The sequence below is a fragment of the Urtica dioica genome, chromosome 6 (genome assembly GCF_054948205.1).
Source record: "Urtica dioica subsp. dioica isolate 48M chromosome 6, U.dioica_male_clone48M_v1_H2, whole genome shotgun sequence".
Lineage (NCBI taxonomy): Eukaryota > Viridiplantae > Streptophyta > Magnoliopsida > Rosales > Urticaceae > Urtica > Urtica dioica.
Window position 1 is genome coordinate 12,501,020 of NC_142761.1, and position 16,344 is coordinate 12,517,363.

Below are 16,344 nucleotides of genomic sequence, written 5' to 3' on the forward strand. Positions count from 1 at the left end.
GTGGAGAAGGGTGGCGAGCCAATGGAGCAAGGTAAAAAAAAAGGAAGCTCCATCTCCCCGGATTCGTCGAGCCGCTTTAGGTTTGGGGGTACGAGTGTCTTCCTTTCCTGACGAACATGGGGGTTTGTGAGAAAGTCTCCACCACAGCTCGGCCAATAATGCGTCGGTGGAAGTCTATCGGACTTGTTCAGGATGCCGCCATGAGAGGAATCAACTTCAATGAGGTAATAAATTTGTAGGTTAATTCATACTTAATATTGATCACACTCATTTGTTAACTTGTCCCACGTATAGGTTGAATTTCACGAAATCGGCGACACTTCTTCAAGCGTTGCAACCCCTTCTACGACTGCAGCGGGGGTAGACAAACGCTCGGAGAAGAAACCCAAAAAAGACGCCCCACAACCAGAAACACCACCACCACAACCACCACAACCACCACAACAACCGTCCCATTCACAAGCACAGACAGTTGAGGTAACACAATTTTGGGTTTCTATTTTAATTTAAATGAATCCTGTCACGGAGTGGATCCACTCCGTGACACATCTGTCACGGAGTGGATCCACTCCGTGACAGATGTGTCACGGAGTGGATTCACTCCATGATAGATGTGTCACGTACTGGATTTACTCGTCAGCCAGCTTACTTTGTTATTTTGGTCATGGACAGTCCCGGCTCGACTCTCTCGAAAACTCAGTTGGAAATCTCGACGAGCGTTTCCGCTATATGCAACACGACTACAGGAAGTTCAAAAAAGAAATTTTGGACGCGGTGAAGAGCTACAGAGTGGCTCTTGATGAACTAGATCAGTACTACGATTGGAGAAACGAGTTACAGTTAGAAAAGAAGCGCCGGGAGAAGAAAGCGGCCAAATTGAAGAAGTGGGAAGAAGAGATGGCGAAGAAGAGAGCGGAAAAAGAAAAGAAAAAAAAAAGAGGAAGAAGAATATGTTGAGAAGCTGAAGAAAATGCAGGAAGAAGAGAAGAAAATGCGGGAAGAAGAAGAGAAGAAGCAGAGAGAAGAAGAAGAGGATAAGAAGAAAGAAGAAGAGGATAAGAAGAAGAAAGAGGAAGACGAGGAGAAGAAGAAGAAAGACGAAGAAGAGAAGAAGAAGAAAGACGACGAAGACGAGAAGAAGAAGAAAGACGACGAGGACAAGAAGAAAAAGGACGATGACGGGGACAAGAAAAATAAGCAGGACAAAGACGACAAGAATAAGAAGGACGATGGCGCCAAGAAGAGCAAGAAACAGGAGGAGAAGAAGGATGGCAACCAAAAGAAGAAGAAAAACGAAGTCGAGAAAGGGAAAAAGAAGCAAACCAGTCAACAAGAGGTACAAGATATGCAATAGACATATTATTTTGTTGTTTAAGAGTGGATTCACTCCGTGACAGATGTGTCACGGAGTGTACTTAGTGCGTGACACAGTGTCACGGAGTCGCTGAATTTCGTTATTTTGATTACACTCATGTTGAACTAAATGATTTTGAATGGTCAGGAAGACGAAAGTGATGTCGAAAACACACAAGGTCAACAATCTTGGGGTGATGAAGATTCGCCTCTCAGTCTAGAAGCCCAAATGAATGCAGAGGCTATGGAAGAGTATGAGTTGTTAGGGACACAGGGGGTTCAAGAGGTACCTCCATTAATTTGATGGTTGAACTTAATTCTTGACTCGTTTAGAAGCATATAATTGTTATGGTTGAACTCAACAATAAACTTGAACTCAAATAAGCATATAATTGTTATGAAATATTATTTTATGGTTGAACTCAACAATAAACTTGAACTATATTTCTCTTGTTGGATAGATATATGACTTGAAGACACCGAATCCCCATATCCTTATTGAAGACTCACCTATCAAGAAACATTTGACCCGGCAACGACGCAGCCCCGATAGGTTTACTCCTTCCAAAAAGGCGTTGCCTTTTCTGAGGTTCACGAATGCTCCGGACGTGCTTCCTGATGAACTGCCGCTGTCGGAGGTAACCAAACGACCGGACCAGGATGACGTTGACGTCATGAAGTTGTGGTTCCAAGTCGGCTTGAAGAGGGGCCACAAGAACATATCTCAGGGCAAACCAAAATATAAGCCGGAGGAAGAAACCATAGCGCCTTCTATGGAACTTGGACAGATGGCTATCAACCAGAAGACCTTCTTCTACAGCATGTGGCACGAGGACGGCTGGTTGTCTGATCAAGTATTAATGTGTGTCAGTAATTTTTAAAATATGTCTTGTTTTGCAGCTCACTTCGTGACAGATGTGTCACGGAGTCAATTCACTCCGTGACAGATGTGTCACGGAGTGAATTGACTCCGTGACAGATGTGTCACGGAGTGAATCCACTCCGTGACACATCTGTCACGAACTAAAGTCACTCCGTGACACTTGTGTCACGGACTGAGGTATTTAGTGCTTATGTTTATCTTTTGTCGTGCAGCATGTGGACGTCGCGATGTACTACCTCCGGAAGAAGAAAAAGGCGGGTTTGTTACGTCACTCCTTCACCATCATGTCCACGGTCTTCTTTAAGTATCTCCGAGATAGTTACACTTAGTTCAATGCTAGTCAAGATCCGTGTCACGGAGTGAATTCACTCCGTGACACATGTGTCACGGATTGAATTGACTCCGTGACACATCTGTCACGGAGTGAATTCACTCCATGACACATCTGTCACGGAGTGAATTGACTCCGTGACACATCTGTCACGAAGTTAATCCACTCTGTGACACATCTGTCACGAACTAAAGTCACTCCGTGACACTTGTGTCACGGACTGAGGTATTTAGTGCTTATGTTTATCTTTTGTCGTGCAGCATGTGGACGTCGCGATGTACTACCTCCGGAAGAAGAAAAAGGCGGGTTTGTTACGTCACTCCTTCACCATCATGTCAACGGTCTTCTTTAAGTATCTCCGAGATAGTTACACTCAGTTCAATGCTAGTCAAGATCCGGGTGTATTCTTAAAGAAGAAACTGAAAAAATGTGTCGTCGACCACATTACCGGAGAGTCTGGAGCGGAGCAACTGGTGGACCCATGGGACGGGGTCGATGATGTCTTCATCCCTGTAATAGATGGCGGACACTGGTATCTTCTTGTTGTCAACGTGCGTTCAAGGTGTATAACGGTGTACGACTCCATGAGTTCCACCGGTGGACACCAAATGCTCGTTAACACTGAAGCGGGAAACTTGGCCACCATTTTGCCATATGTTCTGCATGTCGCCGGCGTTCTACTCTCCAATGAAGACATATTCAAGGTCGTCCACTACGATCAAATGCCACAACAAGACAATGGGTAAATATTTTAATTCTTAATTTTACATTCTTAATGACACATATCAATTACAGCATGCGTTTTTTGTTCCCTCAGAAATGATTGTGGCATGTTTATGATCAAGACTGCCGAGTTTTTGGCGCACGACCTTCCATTGTCTGATTTGAAACAGGAGGACATGATCATGTATCGACAGAAAATGACCACCGAATTATACCGACACGGAGCGCTAAAACTACACACGCGTGGAAATGTCAATGTTGAGGCAACTTGAAATTATGTGTTTATGATTGTACGCATGTGTTTATAACTTTATATATGTATTCTTAGAACTTCAATTTCTTAGTTTAGAAGTGTATGTATTGTTTATAACTTTATATATGTATTCTTAGAACTTCAATTTCTTAGTTTAAAAGTGTATGTATTGTTTATAACTTTATATATGTATTCTTAGAACTTCAATTTCTTAGTTTAAAAGTGTATGTATTGTTTATAACTTTATATATGTATTCTTAGAACTTCAATTTCTTAGTTTAAAAGTGTGTATTGTTTCGAAATCAATTTATGTATCACAAACTGACCTCATTTCGTGACAGATGTGTCACGGAATGAGATCACTTCGTGACACATGTGTCACGGACTGTGTTCACGTCTTAACAATAACATTGTTTCATAAACCATTCTTAACAATACACTCAATACCAATAAATTTCAAAACATTCAAAATGTAATACATAGCAAAACACCAAGGAAGTTCTAGATATTCAATGATAAAACGTGTCGAATTACAAACCAACCCAATGTCCCATCCCCGGAGCCCTCATTTCCGGTGGAATTGGGTTGCGACACGTAGCTCTATTGTGACCTACACCTCCACAACGGGAATATTTACGAAGCGGGGCATCAGATTCTCCAAGAGAGGGAATCCTTCTCTTCTTAGGTCTACCCGCCGGACGACCTAAGAAGTTAGGCGGATTTACTTTGATCTGCTCGATTTCGTCGGGAAAAGTCCATGACGATTCACTTCCTTGAGGATGAATAACCCCTGCATACGCCAATTTCCAATACTCGGTCATGTAGTACTCTACACAATAGCTCTCAACTGGTAGGTTGCGTAAGCGACAACCCGCAATGGCATGGACACATACAAATAGATCAGTTTGAAATTCTCGACACGAGCACGTCTTATCAATCAAGTTCACTGCCCATGATGTTCCTTCTGTGTCTAAAACGTCGAATTCGTATACTGCAGAAGGCCGGACCTAAAACATAAGCAAAAAAAAGTTTAAACATAACCACTCAGTCCGTGACACATGTGTCACGAAATGACCCGAGTCCGTGACACTTGTGTCACGAAGTGGATTCACTCCGTGACACATGTGTCACGGACTAAAGTCACTCTGTGACACAAGTGTCACGGACTCGGGTCATTTCGTGACAGAATTTAAAAATTAAAAACACACTATAACCTGCATTTGGGCCGAGACAGCAAGTTTTTTTAACATTTCGGTATGATATTCCATTGACAACACACTTTGAGTTGATGCCGCCTTTTCTCGTCGTTGGTAGAACCAAACTTGCATTCTCTCCCTCAACCAATCAAGGCACTTCACTATTGGAAATGATCTTGCTTTAACAGTTAACGCATTCAAAGACTCTGCGTTGTTTGAAGTTATGATCGTATACCTTGATGTCTTGAAAAAACAACGTGCGCACTTCTCATTTCCTACTTCGTTGACAAGGTACGGACGTATCAACGGGTCTTCCTTGTCCAACATGCGCATGAACTTTTGATATTCAAATATAGTATACGCTTTTGCTGCACCGTAGAACTTCCAATTGAATTCCTTGCCAAGTTTTTTGAATTTTGCCTTGACGTTATTCTTCACGTGGTATGCGCAAAAACCATGTTCTGCTCTTGGAAAAACTTTCTTCGCGGCGTTAATGATTCCGGTGTTTCGGTCGGATACGATGACCATGTTATCCCTCTCCCCCAATGCTTCCTTAAGTTTGTTGAAGAAATAAAACCAGGACTTGGAAGTTTCGGACTCACCAATACCATAGGCAAGCGGGAATATTTGCTCATTTGCGTCAATCGCGGAAGCCGTAAACATGCTGCCCTTGTGATAGTTTGTCAAGAAGGTTGCATCAACAATTACAACAGGCCGACAATACTTCCATCCCTCTCTGAACGGAGCCAAAGAAACGAAAAAGTACATGAAATATTTATGACGGTCAGTTTTTAGGTCGATGAGAGAACCTGAATTCTTTTGCTCTAACATGTACTTGTATTTTGCAAGAGAGGCATATGACTCATCATCAGCCCCATACAAGGATTGTATTGCACATTCTTTTGCCCTCCATGCTTTTCTGTATGAAATATTGACTCCAACCTCTGTTCGCATGTAACTCTGAATCTCCTTTGGGGTACAACTATGTACAGTTGGATCAATAAATTTGTGTTTCACCCTCTCTCCAACCAACTCTGCTGTAGCTTGCGGTTGCCCTTTTTGTCTTTCCTCCATAGAACAAGTGTGTTTTGGATCATATCTTGAACCATAAACACATACACACGATAAAAAACAATTTAAAATTAAAAGGGCATACATTTCCTGACATATCTGTCACGAAGTACATCCACTCGTGTCAGGAGTGGATTCACGTCGTGATAGATCTGTCACGGACTGATTCATCTATGAAGAGAAATGAAATTTAAAATAAAATCAGTTTTTAGGTCGTGAAATTTTACCTTCTAATTTCAAAACAATCCGTGTTCTTTAGCTTCACTGCCCGGACCGCCCAATCACAATTTTTACCCGCACAAATGACATGAAGTTTGAGCGGAGATGAGTTCTTCGTTTTGAACCGATAATGATTATTGATTGCATCCATCCGTAAATGCTTCAACAACGCCGCTTTGTTTGCATATAATCCTTTTTTTTAACACTTACCGGAGATAAAATGTCCAACACCTCAATATCGTTACTCTCGACACATGTATTTGATTCGGGAGCCATAACCGAACACCCCCCATTCTCTTGGCTCGATACATTCTCTTTTCTTTGTGATCGAGTTGGCGGCTGTGGTGGAAGAGGAGGCTCTTCCTGGTGTTGAGTCTGTGGTGGAGCCTCTATCGACAAAATAACTGGTGGTGGAGACCTTCTGGGTTGGGGTGTTGCCTGGCTAACAGTATTCATGTCATCCAACCCAACAGTATCATTGTCGAAAGCCTCCGGACTTGGTACGTCCCATTCACGTGCCTCGGATATAGGACTCGGCATGTTTGGAATGATCCTGCTTCGATTGCAACCAAATCCACTCTCGCTTGTGTTTGTTGTTGGAGTAAATCCAACCCGTGGAGAAGATGCGTCATCCGCTTTTTTATCCTGAAATGCCTCCGGACTAATCTCAAGTACAAGATTCAACTTCGTCCGGTTCGGTTCGTTCTTCCTCAAGTACAAATAACATCGCAAACTTTCGTCGTCGTCTATGGTTGGCGGTACAAGCCCGTCAGCTTCATGTTTGACGTTGATTGAATGCGTTGCAGGGGTCACGTTCAACCGAGCATACAATGTTTGCATCAAACTTTGGTAATTCAATTTGGTAGGAAGTAAAAGCGTAAGAGTACCACCCTCTTGATATACGCCCGGTTTTACCCACTTCCCGCTATGCTTAGCATATAAACATATTTCCGCCATACCTGTATACGTTCACTCAGTATTAGAAATGAGTATTAAAAGACGGTTATTAACATGGAAAAACATCCAGTTCGTGACACTAGTGTCACGAAGTGAATCCAGTTCGTGACACTAGTGTCATGAAGTGAATCCAGTTCGTGACACCCTGGAAAAACCTGGAAGTGTCACAAACTGGATTCACTTCGTGACAAAATTTATAGAGTAGATACCCTGATATAGAGTGTCAAAATTTAACTACATTGTTGAATACCTTTTTCTCAAAAGAAATCGAAAAAGTTTATAAAAAGAGGGGAAGCTTCATCTAGAACGAAGCAAAATACAAACTAGATCGCACGCGGACAAAACCCAATGCTCCTCAAAATATTGTCCCACAGATCTTTGAGGTGGAAAGGGACGTCTTCAAAATGGTTAAATTATATCATTTTTTCATTAATTTTATCATTTGATTCTCTATCATAACCTTAAAAAGGTAGAAGAAATTGACTAATATGAACATACCGGCTGTAGAAAAGCATATATGCTCCCTGAGAAAGCACCTCTTCCAATTCAACTTTGGCGACCTAAAACACACACACAACAGTATATATTCATAAAAAAAAGATTTTGTCAAAGGCCAATCATAAGATCTGGCAGAGGGATGAGATGACAGTTTGTGGTGGTTACCTTGCAATCGTCAAGTCTATACCAGTTTCCGGAGAAGTCCTTTACATAGCAGATATAGTGGCCGAAGAACGATGCATTAAGCATGTCCACGTGGACAACAACTGCATAGAGCTTGTACACATCATCATCGTCCCCACTCTCTCCTCCCTCGTTCGTATAAGCACTAAGATCCAAACTCTCTGGAAAAGTCACTCTTTTGTTCAGCTTCCCAAACCTCCCACTCTGCAAACATCACTATCTTAGTTATATTATATTTTATGATACAATGCAAGATGTTATGACACTGAATTAAAAAAAAAACACACACACGCACACACACACAAAAAACAGCTTCACATCATTTCAGTCCAAAGCACAATAAACGCTTAACAATTTCAGCCAATACACAGCACCAACAGTCTCGAATCATCAACAATTCAACATCACAATTAAATCTATCATCACACGGCCAAGACCCAAAAATCAAACCCAAACTCGTCCAAATCAATTTCCAGACTCAAACCTATCACGTGATTCTCAGACATCTTCCAAAGGAATTTCCTTAACCATGATAAACAACCAGAACATCAACAACGTCAAAATGCCGAAATTACACTCGGCCAGAAGAAACAATTTCAGAACCAAATAGAATCCGAGCCCAACCAATAAACAAGGCATCAAACACGAACATAAATAAAAAAACTCATTTATGTCATCATCGAAATCAAACTCTCAAACTCATACCCACGAAATCAGAAAATCCCAATTCAAAACCCTAATTTCATTTTTCCTCAAATCCGAACCATAGAGGAAGAGAAATTAAAAATCGAGATTACCTTCTCCGTCGCCGTCTCTCTCTCCTTCTTCTCCGGCGAGCTCTTCTCAGCCGGTGTCCTTCAAGACGCGCGATTTTTTTCTTTCCTTTTTTGTTTTCTTTTCTTCTTCTCCTGGGTTATGTTCTCAGCAGAAAAAAAACGTAACTAAATGAGGGAGGGTAGGGGTGAGGGTAGATGGGGAAAAATTAATTTCTCTCACCTACCAAAAGTACTACTTGTGAATTTTTTCATTTTGGGCTATATTTGGTAAGGGACATTCAATTGGTATTATGTGTGTCAATTTCCCTAATTTCATTTTTCCTCAAATCCGAACCATAGAGGAAGAGAAATTAAAAATCGAGATTACCTTCTCCGTCGCCGTCTCTCTCTCCTTCTTCTCCGGCGAGCTTTTCTCAGCCGGTGTCCTTGAAGACGCGCGATTTTTTTCTTTCCTTTTTTGTTTTCTTTTCTTCTTCTCCTGGGTTATGTTCTCAGCTAGAAAAAAAAACGTAACTAAATGAGGGAGGGTAGGGGTGAGGGTAGATGGAGAAAAATTAATTTCTCTCACTTACCAAAAGTACTACTTGTGTCGATTTTTTCATTTTGGGCTATATTTGGTAAGGGACATTCAATTGGTATTATGTGTGTCAATTTCCCATTAAATAATGTAATTACTAATTGACAAGCCTATTATTTTCACAAATATTATAATTATAGTTTTGAATATTAAATACTAAAACAATTTTATCATTTAGAAGATAATGCTTTAAAGTTATAAAAATTTGTCACAACAATAATATTATATTTTCCAGTATTATTTACGGATATTGACAATTATAATACTAATTTGATGTCACTTAACAAAAATAAATTAAAGTGAAAATTTTACACATTTGTTACCAATAGACATATGCAAAGTCTATTATACCCTGATTCATTTTATTTCTATTTTCTAGTCTTTTTCCCTTTCATTTATTATCTCTCTCTCTCTGTCCTTGTCAATAGAAACGAAGAAGAAAAATCTTGAGAAAGAAATCGCAAAGAGAAAGCGAATACGCTGAGGAGAAGAAGAGGCTCCGATGGGGTTGGTTGAGCGCGCAGCAAGGAGCGAAGCAGAGGAAGGCGCCGATGAGGATAGTGATCCTCTAAAATTGCGCGTGCCACTCAAAGGAGAAGGGTCGGTCAAGAGAAAGAAGGTCGCTGGAGTTATTTGTCCGATTTGATGTCAAGGAAACCTCGATTCTTCTTTGTTATTTCCAAATTTTTAGAATTGAAGATTACGGTTTGAGAAATTAAATTTTCTAAATTTTTTGTCTTGAAATTCTTGTTGATTATTGGGCTGTTTCAGAATAATTTATATTTTGTGGACTTTGCGTATGATTGAAAAATTAATTTCTTTAGATTTCTCTGTTTGTAACGCAAGACTTGTCATCGATTTTTTTTTGTTATGATGATCCAGCAAGGCTTTAACGATTTCCCATGAATGTTGTTGGTATTGAACCTTCGTATTCCGATTCACATGGTTTAGGTTTTTCTCTTCGCACCAAACTGTTGAAGTCAGTCAAAAGATTCCCTCTGGGTTCGTCTTCAATTTTTCAAGGTAATATCGCTCTCAGATACTTCAATTTTTCACTGTATTGAGTGATAAAAAATTAATGAAAGGGGGTCAAAAAGAGTGATTTTCTTTACTTCTTGTTAATACCTGAAAGTGGATCAACACTAAAACTTGGTCTGCGGATCGGTCTAGGACCAGACCCTATGACCGCGCGGTGGTTGAACGGGGAAGTTGTCTCAACACTTGTCGCCTCCGCCATGTCGGAAAGAGTTTCCGGTCGCTCTTCACCTGAAAAAGAGAGAAACGTGAGCTAGAGAGGCGTGGAGGGGTTTCTTCCGGCGGGGGACTAAGTGGTATGCTTCAGAATTCTAGAGAGAGAGAGAGTCTCAGATGATAGAGAAGCAGAGGTTTTTAAGTTATGAGAAACTTATCTCCAAATGTTGGAGATGAGGGTATTTATAGTGTTGTCTTGAGAGTGGGGGTAGATTCATCATCTACTAGGGGTCTTTCTTTATTGTTTGAGGTCCGGGTCCTGGTTGCTTGCGTAGAAGCCAGAGCGGGTCGCCCTTTTTTGGCAGGCCGCTAGGCAGGTCGTTGAGCAGGTCACCCTTTTTGATAGGCTGCTGAGCAGTTGCCTCTTTTTTGTAGGTTGCTGAGCAAGTCGTTGAGTAAGTCGCCCTTTTTGGCATGCCCTGGGCGGGTTACCTCTTTTCGGCGGGCTGCTAAGCTAGTCGCCCTTTTTTGGCAGGCCGCTGGACGGGTTGCCTCTTTTTGGCGGGCTGCTAAGCAAGTCGCTGAGTAAGTCTCCCTTTTTGGTAGGCCTCTGGGCGGGTTGCCTCTTTTTGGCGGGCTTCTGAGCAAGTCACTGAACAAGTCGCCCGTTTTTCGCAAGCCGTTGGGCGGGTTGCCTCTTCTTGGCGGGCTGCGGAGCAAGTTGCCCTTTTTTGGCAGGCTGCTGAGCACGTTGCTGAGTAAGTCGCCCTTTTTGGTAGGCCCTGGGCGGGTTGCCTCTTTTTGGCGGAAGTTTGAACCAGAAATTTTGTGGTTCTTTGTTAATTTTGTTGGTTGTATTTTGCAATGCGATTAGATTTTGATTGATGAATGTAGATTTTGATGAGCATTATGTTTTGGGTGATGGATATATATTCTAATTTTTGGTGATTCTAAACCTTTGTATAATGGCACCGAAAAGCACTGTTTTATGTCATTCAATACATAATATACATGATTTCTAAATGTGGTGTGCACAAAATTCATATTGATATTAGATTTAAAAGCTTCAATAACAAACAACTTCATATTTCTCTCTTTTTTTTCCCATTTTTTGGAGTATCAATACTCACATAATTTTACAAAACGGTCACGTAATTAAAATTCGTGAAAAATTGATAAGATTTCGTGACAGATCAGTCACAAAATTAAAGAATTTCGTGATAGATTTGTCAAAAAATGGTTATTTTGTTACATTTTTTCTAAATCTAAAACCTGCAATACACACAGATCCTAAGAAGACAACACAAGATTTGATTAACAATATAAATCCCAAGTTTTACCAGCAATTCATATAAGAGAATAAACCAACACATCCTCAAATGTGTAACCTCTTATTTCATCATGTAAAATTCAATACGTAGTTGAAGGAACGCCATTAGTACATATATATTAGGCATCGCGGCCAAACCAGAAAACCAACAAAAAATTACAAAGTTGCAGGGAGAGAAAAGTGGCACCAACAACCATCAAAACTGTAACCATCAAGTTTTGTTTCATGTTTGAAAAGATGAATACCACTATGCTAAATTTTCCACAATAAGCTTGTTGTTATTCCCAATGTTTCCTTAATTAGAGATGCTATAACAATGGTTTTGTTGTTGTACGACGGTTGAGTCATGTTCCCAGTGACAATGAAGTTACTTTGGTAATTACATGATACCCTCCATTGAAGAGCTGAATCACAGCGGATCAACACTAAAACTTGGTCTGCGGATCGGTCTAGGACCAGACCCTATGACCGCGCGGTGGTTGAACGGGGAAGTTGTCTCAACACTTGTCGCCTCCGCCGTGTCGGAAAGAGTTTCCGGTCGCTCTTCACCTGAAAAAGAGAGAAACGTGAGCTAGAGAGGCGTGGAGGGGTTTCTTCCGGCGGGGGACTAAGTGGTATGCTTCAGAATTCTAGAGAGAGAGAGAGTCTCAGATGATAGAGAAGCAGAGGTTTTTAAGTTATGAGAAACTTATCTCCAAATGTTGGAGATGAGGGTATTTATAGTGTTGTCTTGAGAGTGGGGGTAGATTCATCATCTACTAGGGGTCTTTCTTTATTGTTTGAGGTCCGGGTCCTGGTTGCTTGCGTAGAAGCCAGAGCGGGTCGCCCTTTTTTGGCAGGCCGCTAGGCAGGTCGTTGAGCAGGTCACCCTTTTTGATAGGCTGCTGAGCAGTTGCCTCTTTTTTGTAGGTTGCTGAGCAAGTCGTTGAGTAAGTCGCCCTTTTTGGCATGCCCTGGGCGGGTTACCTCTTTTCGGCGGGCTGCTAAGCTAGTCGCCCTTTTTTGGCAGGCCGCTGGACGGGTTGCCTCTTTTTGGCGGGCTGCTAAGCAAGTCGCTGAGTAAGTCTCCCTTTTTGGTAGGCCTCTGGGCGGGTTGCCTCTTTTTGGCGGGCTTCTGAGCAAGTCTCTGAACAAGTCGCCCGTTTTTCGCAAGCCGTTGGGCGGGTTGCCTCTTCTTGGCGGGCTGCGGAGCAAGTTGCCCTTTTTTGGCAGGCTGCTGAGCACGTTGCTGAGTAAGTCGCCCTTTTTGGTAGGCCCTGGGCGGGTTGCCTCTTTTTGGCGGAAGTTTGAACCAGAAATTTTGTGGTTCTTTGTTAATTTTGTTGGTTGTATTTTGCAATGCGATTAGATTTTGATTGATGAATGTAGATTTTGATGAGCATTATGTTTTGGGTGATGGATATATATTCTAATTTTTGGTGATTCTAAACCTTTGTATAATGGCACCGAAAAGCACTGTTTTATGTCATTCAATACATAATATACATGATTTCTAAATGTGGTGTGCACAAAATTCATGTTGATATTAGATTTAAAAGCTTCAATAACAAACAACTTCATATTTCTCTCTTTTTTTTCCCATTTTTTTGGAGTATCAAATACTCACATAATTTTACAAAACGGTCACGTAATTAAAATTCGTGAAAAATTGATAAGATTTCGTGACAGATCAGTCACAAAATTAAAGAATTTCGTGATAGATTTGTCAAAAACCTGTTATTTGTTACATTTTTTCTAAATCTAAAACCTGCAATACACACAGATCCTAAGAAGACAACACAAGATTTGATTAACAATATAAATCCCAAGTTTTACCAGCAATTCATATAAGAGAATAAACCAACACATCCTCAAATGTGTAACCTCTTATTTCATCATGTAAAATTCAATACGTAATTGAAGGAACGCCATTAGTACATATATATTAGGCATCGCGGCCAAACCAGAAAACCAACAAAAAATTACAAAGTTGCAGGGAGAGAAAAGTGGCACCAACAACCATCAAAACTGTAACCATCAAGTTTTGTTTCATGTTTGAAAAGATGAATACCACTATGCTAAATTTTCCACAATAAGCTTGTTGTTATTCCCAATGTTTCCTTAATTAGAGATGCTATAACAATGGTTTTGTTGTTGTACGACGGTTGGGTCATGTTCCCAGTGACAATGAAGTTACTTTGGTAATTACATGATACCCTCCATTGAAGAGCTGAATCACAGCGGATCAACACTAAAACTTGGTCTGCGGATCGGTCTAGGACCAGACCCTATGACCGCGCGGTGGTTGAACGGGGAAGTTGTCTCAACACTTGTCGCATCCGCCGTGTCGGAAAGAGTTTCCGGTCGCTCTTCACCTGAAAAAGAGAGAAACGTGAGCTAGAGAGGCGTGGAGGGGTTTCTTCCGGCGGGGGACTAAGTGGTATGCTTCAGAATTCTAGAGAGAGAGAGAGTCTCAGATGATAGAGAAGCAGAGGTTTTTAAGTTATGAGAAACTTATCTCCAAATGTTGGAGATGAGGGTATTTATAGTGTTGTCTTGAGAGTGGGGGTAGATTCATCATCTACTAGGGGTCTTTCTTTATTGTTTGAGGTCCGGGTCCTGGTTGCTTGCGTAGAAGCCAGAGCGGGTCGCCCTTTTTTGGCAGGCCGCTAGGCAGGTCGTTGAGCAGGTCACCCTTTTTGATAGGCTGCTGAGCAGTTGCCTCTTTTTTGTAGGTTGCTGAGCAAGTCGTTGAGTAAGTCGCCCTTTTTGGCATGCCCTGGGCGGGTTACCTCTTTTCGGCGGGCTGCTAAGCTAGTCGCCCTTTTTTGGCAGGCCGCTGGACGGGTTGCCTCTTTTTGGCGGGCTGCTAAGCAAGTCGCTGAGTAAGTCTCCCTTTTTGGTAGGCCTCTGGGCGGGTTGCCTCTTTTTGGCGGGCTTCTGAGCAAGTCTCTGAACAAGTCGCCCGTTTTTCGCAAGCCGTTGGGCGGGTTGCCTCTTCTTGGCGGGCTGCGGAGCAAGTTGCCCTTTTTTGGCAGGCTGCTGAGCACGTTGCTGAGTAAGTCGCCCTTTTTGGTAGGCCCTGGGCGGGTTGCCTCTTTTTGGCGGAAGTTTGAACCAGAAATTTTGTGGTTCTTTGTTAATTTTGTTGGTTGTATTTTGCAATGCGATTAGATTTTGATTGATGAATGTAGATTTTGATGAGCATTATGTTTTGGGTGATGGATATATATTCTAATTTTTGGTGATTCTAAACCTTTGTATAATGGCACCGAAAAGCACTGTTTTATGTCATTCAATACGTAATATACATGATTTCTAAATGTGGTGTGCACAAAATTCATGTTGATATTAGATTTAAAAGCTTCAATAACAAACAACTTCATATTTCTCTCTTTTTTTTCCCATTTTTTTGGAGTATCAAATACTCACATCATTTTACAAAACGGTCACGTAATTAAAATTCGTGAAAAATTGATAAGATTTCGTGACAGATCAGTCACAAAATTAAAGAATTTCGTGATAGATTTGTCAAAAAATGGTTATTTGTTACATTTTTTCTAAATCTAAAACCTGCAATACACACGGATCCTAAGAAGACAACACAAGATTTGATTAACAATATAAATCCCAAGTTTTACCAGCAATTCATATAAGAGAATAAACCAACACATCCTCAAATGTGTAACCTCTTATTTCATCATGTAAAATTCAATACGTAGTTGAAGGAACGCCATTAGTACATATATATTAGGCATCGCGGCCAAACCAGAAAACCAACAAAAAATTACAAAGTTGCAGGGAGAGAAAAGTGGCACCAACAACCATCAAAACTGTAACCATCAAGTTTTGTTTCATGTTTGAAAAGATGAATACCACTATGCTAAATTTTCCACAATAAGCTTGTTGTTATTCCCAATGTTTCCTTAATTAGAGATGCTATAACAATGGTTTTGTTGTTGTACGACGGTTGGGTCATGTTCCCAGTGACAATGAAGTTACTTTGGTAATTACATGATACCCTCCATTGAAGAGCTGAATCACAACCATCGCCGAGTGAGCCATCCACGCCTTTCCTTCGGCCGCCATATTACTCTACCTCTCTCTCAAACTCCGATCTTGACCAGCGAAATTGATGATGATGATGAACTATTAGGGGCTTCGATTTGGATTTTTTTTAGCAAAAAAACAAAGAAAAAAAGATGCAAGCCTTTTACGAATAAGCGCCAGCAATGGTGATGCATGCGTTTGCAAAGAGCAACGACGATCCCGAACCTAGACTCGTGTCTTCACGCCAGCAAAGAGATCTGGAACTTGACCTCCGATGCCTTATACAGAGTCTTTGTGAAGGCCGTTGATGTCCACACCACCATGGCCGTCCCTGTCGAGCTCTTTGACCGCGACACGCTCACGAAGTCCGCAATCACTTCTCTGAACAACAAGGTCGTCTCTCAGTAATGGACTCTCCTCGCTCCCTCGGTGTTGATTATATCCTCAACGTCGTCGACCTGGCCAAGACCAAAATTGTTGTGGATCCAGTGTTTGAGGCACCAGTGATATCTCGCTGACGAAAGCTGTCGCCGAAGATGGGATCAAAAGTTCCGACGAGTTCGGATTAACTCTCTTCTCTTTTTATTTTATTTTATTTGTTTGTTTGATTCATGGGGTCTCATTTATGAGATATATTCGAAGTTGAAAGAGAAGAAGTGACAGAAAGAAAGGAAAACAAAAGGAAAAATTAAAAGAAAAAAGAAAGAATGACATTTCTGTAAGAAATTTATTCTATCGCTTCACTTTAGTATTAAACGAGTTAGATGCCCGCGC

The 16,344-nt window shown here is 41.2% G+C and overlaps 1 protein-coding gene and 1 long non-coding RNA gene across 2 annotated transcripts; both read left to right on the forward strand.

Moving 5' to 3' along the window:
- The first annotated feature begins 375 nt into the window (after window positions 1-375).
- On the forward strand, window positions 376-1,354 carry LOC149393389 (uncharacterized). Its single transcript, XM_089618010.1, has 2 exons — window positions 376-477; window positions 673-1,354. Exon 2 carries the CDS (start codon window positions 971-973, stop codon window positions 1,352-1,354), a length of 384 nt encoding a protein of 127 aa, XP_089474136.1. The 5' UTR covers window positions 376-477; window positions 673-970.
- A 1,856-nt stretch (window positions 1,355-3,210) lies between these two features.
- LOC149393390 (uncharacterized) lies at window positions 3,211-3,812 on the forward strand. The gene is made up of 2 exons (XR_016299885.1): window positions 3,211-3,309; window positions 3,385-3,812. It is a non-coding gene; the product is annotated as an uncharacterized LOC149393390 (long non-coding RNA).
- Window positions 3,813-16,344: the final 12,532 nt, after the last annotated feature.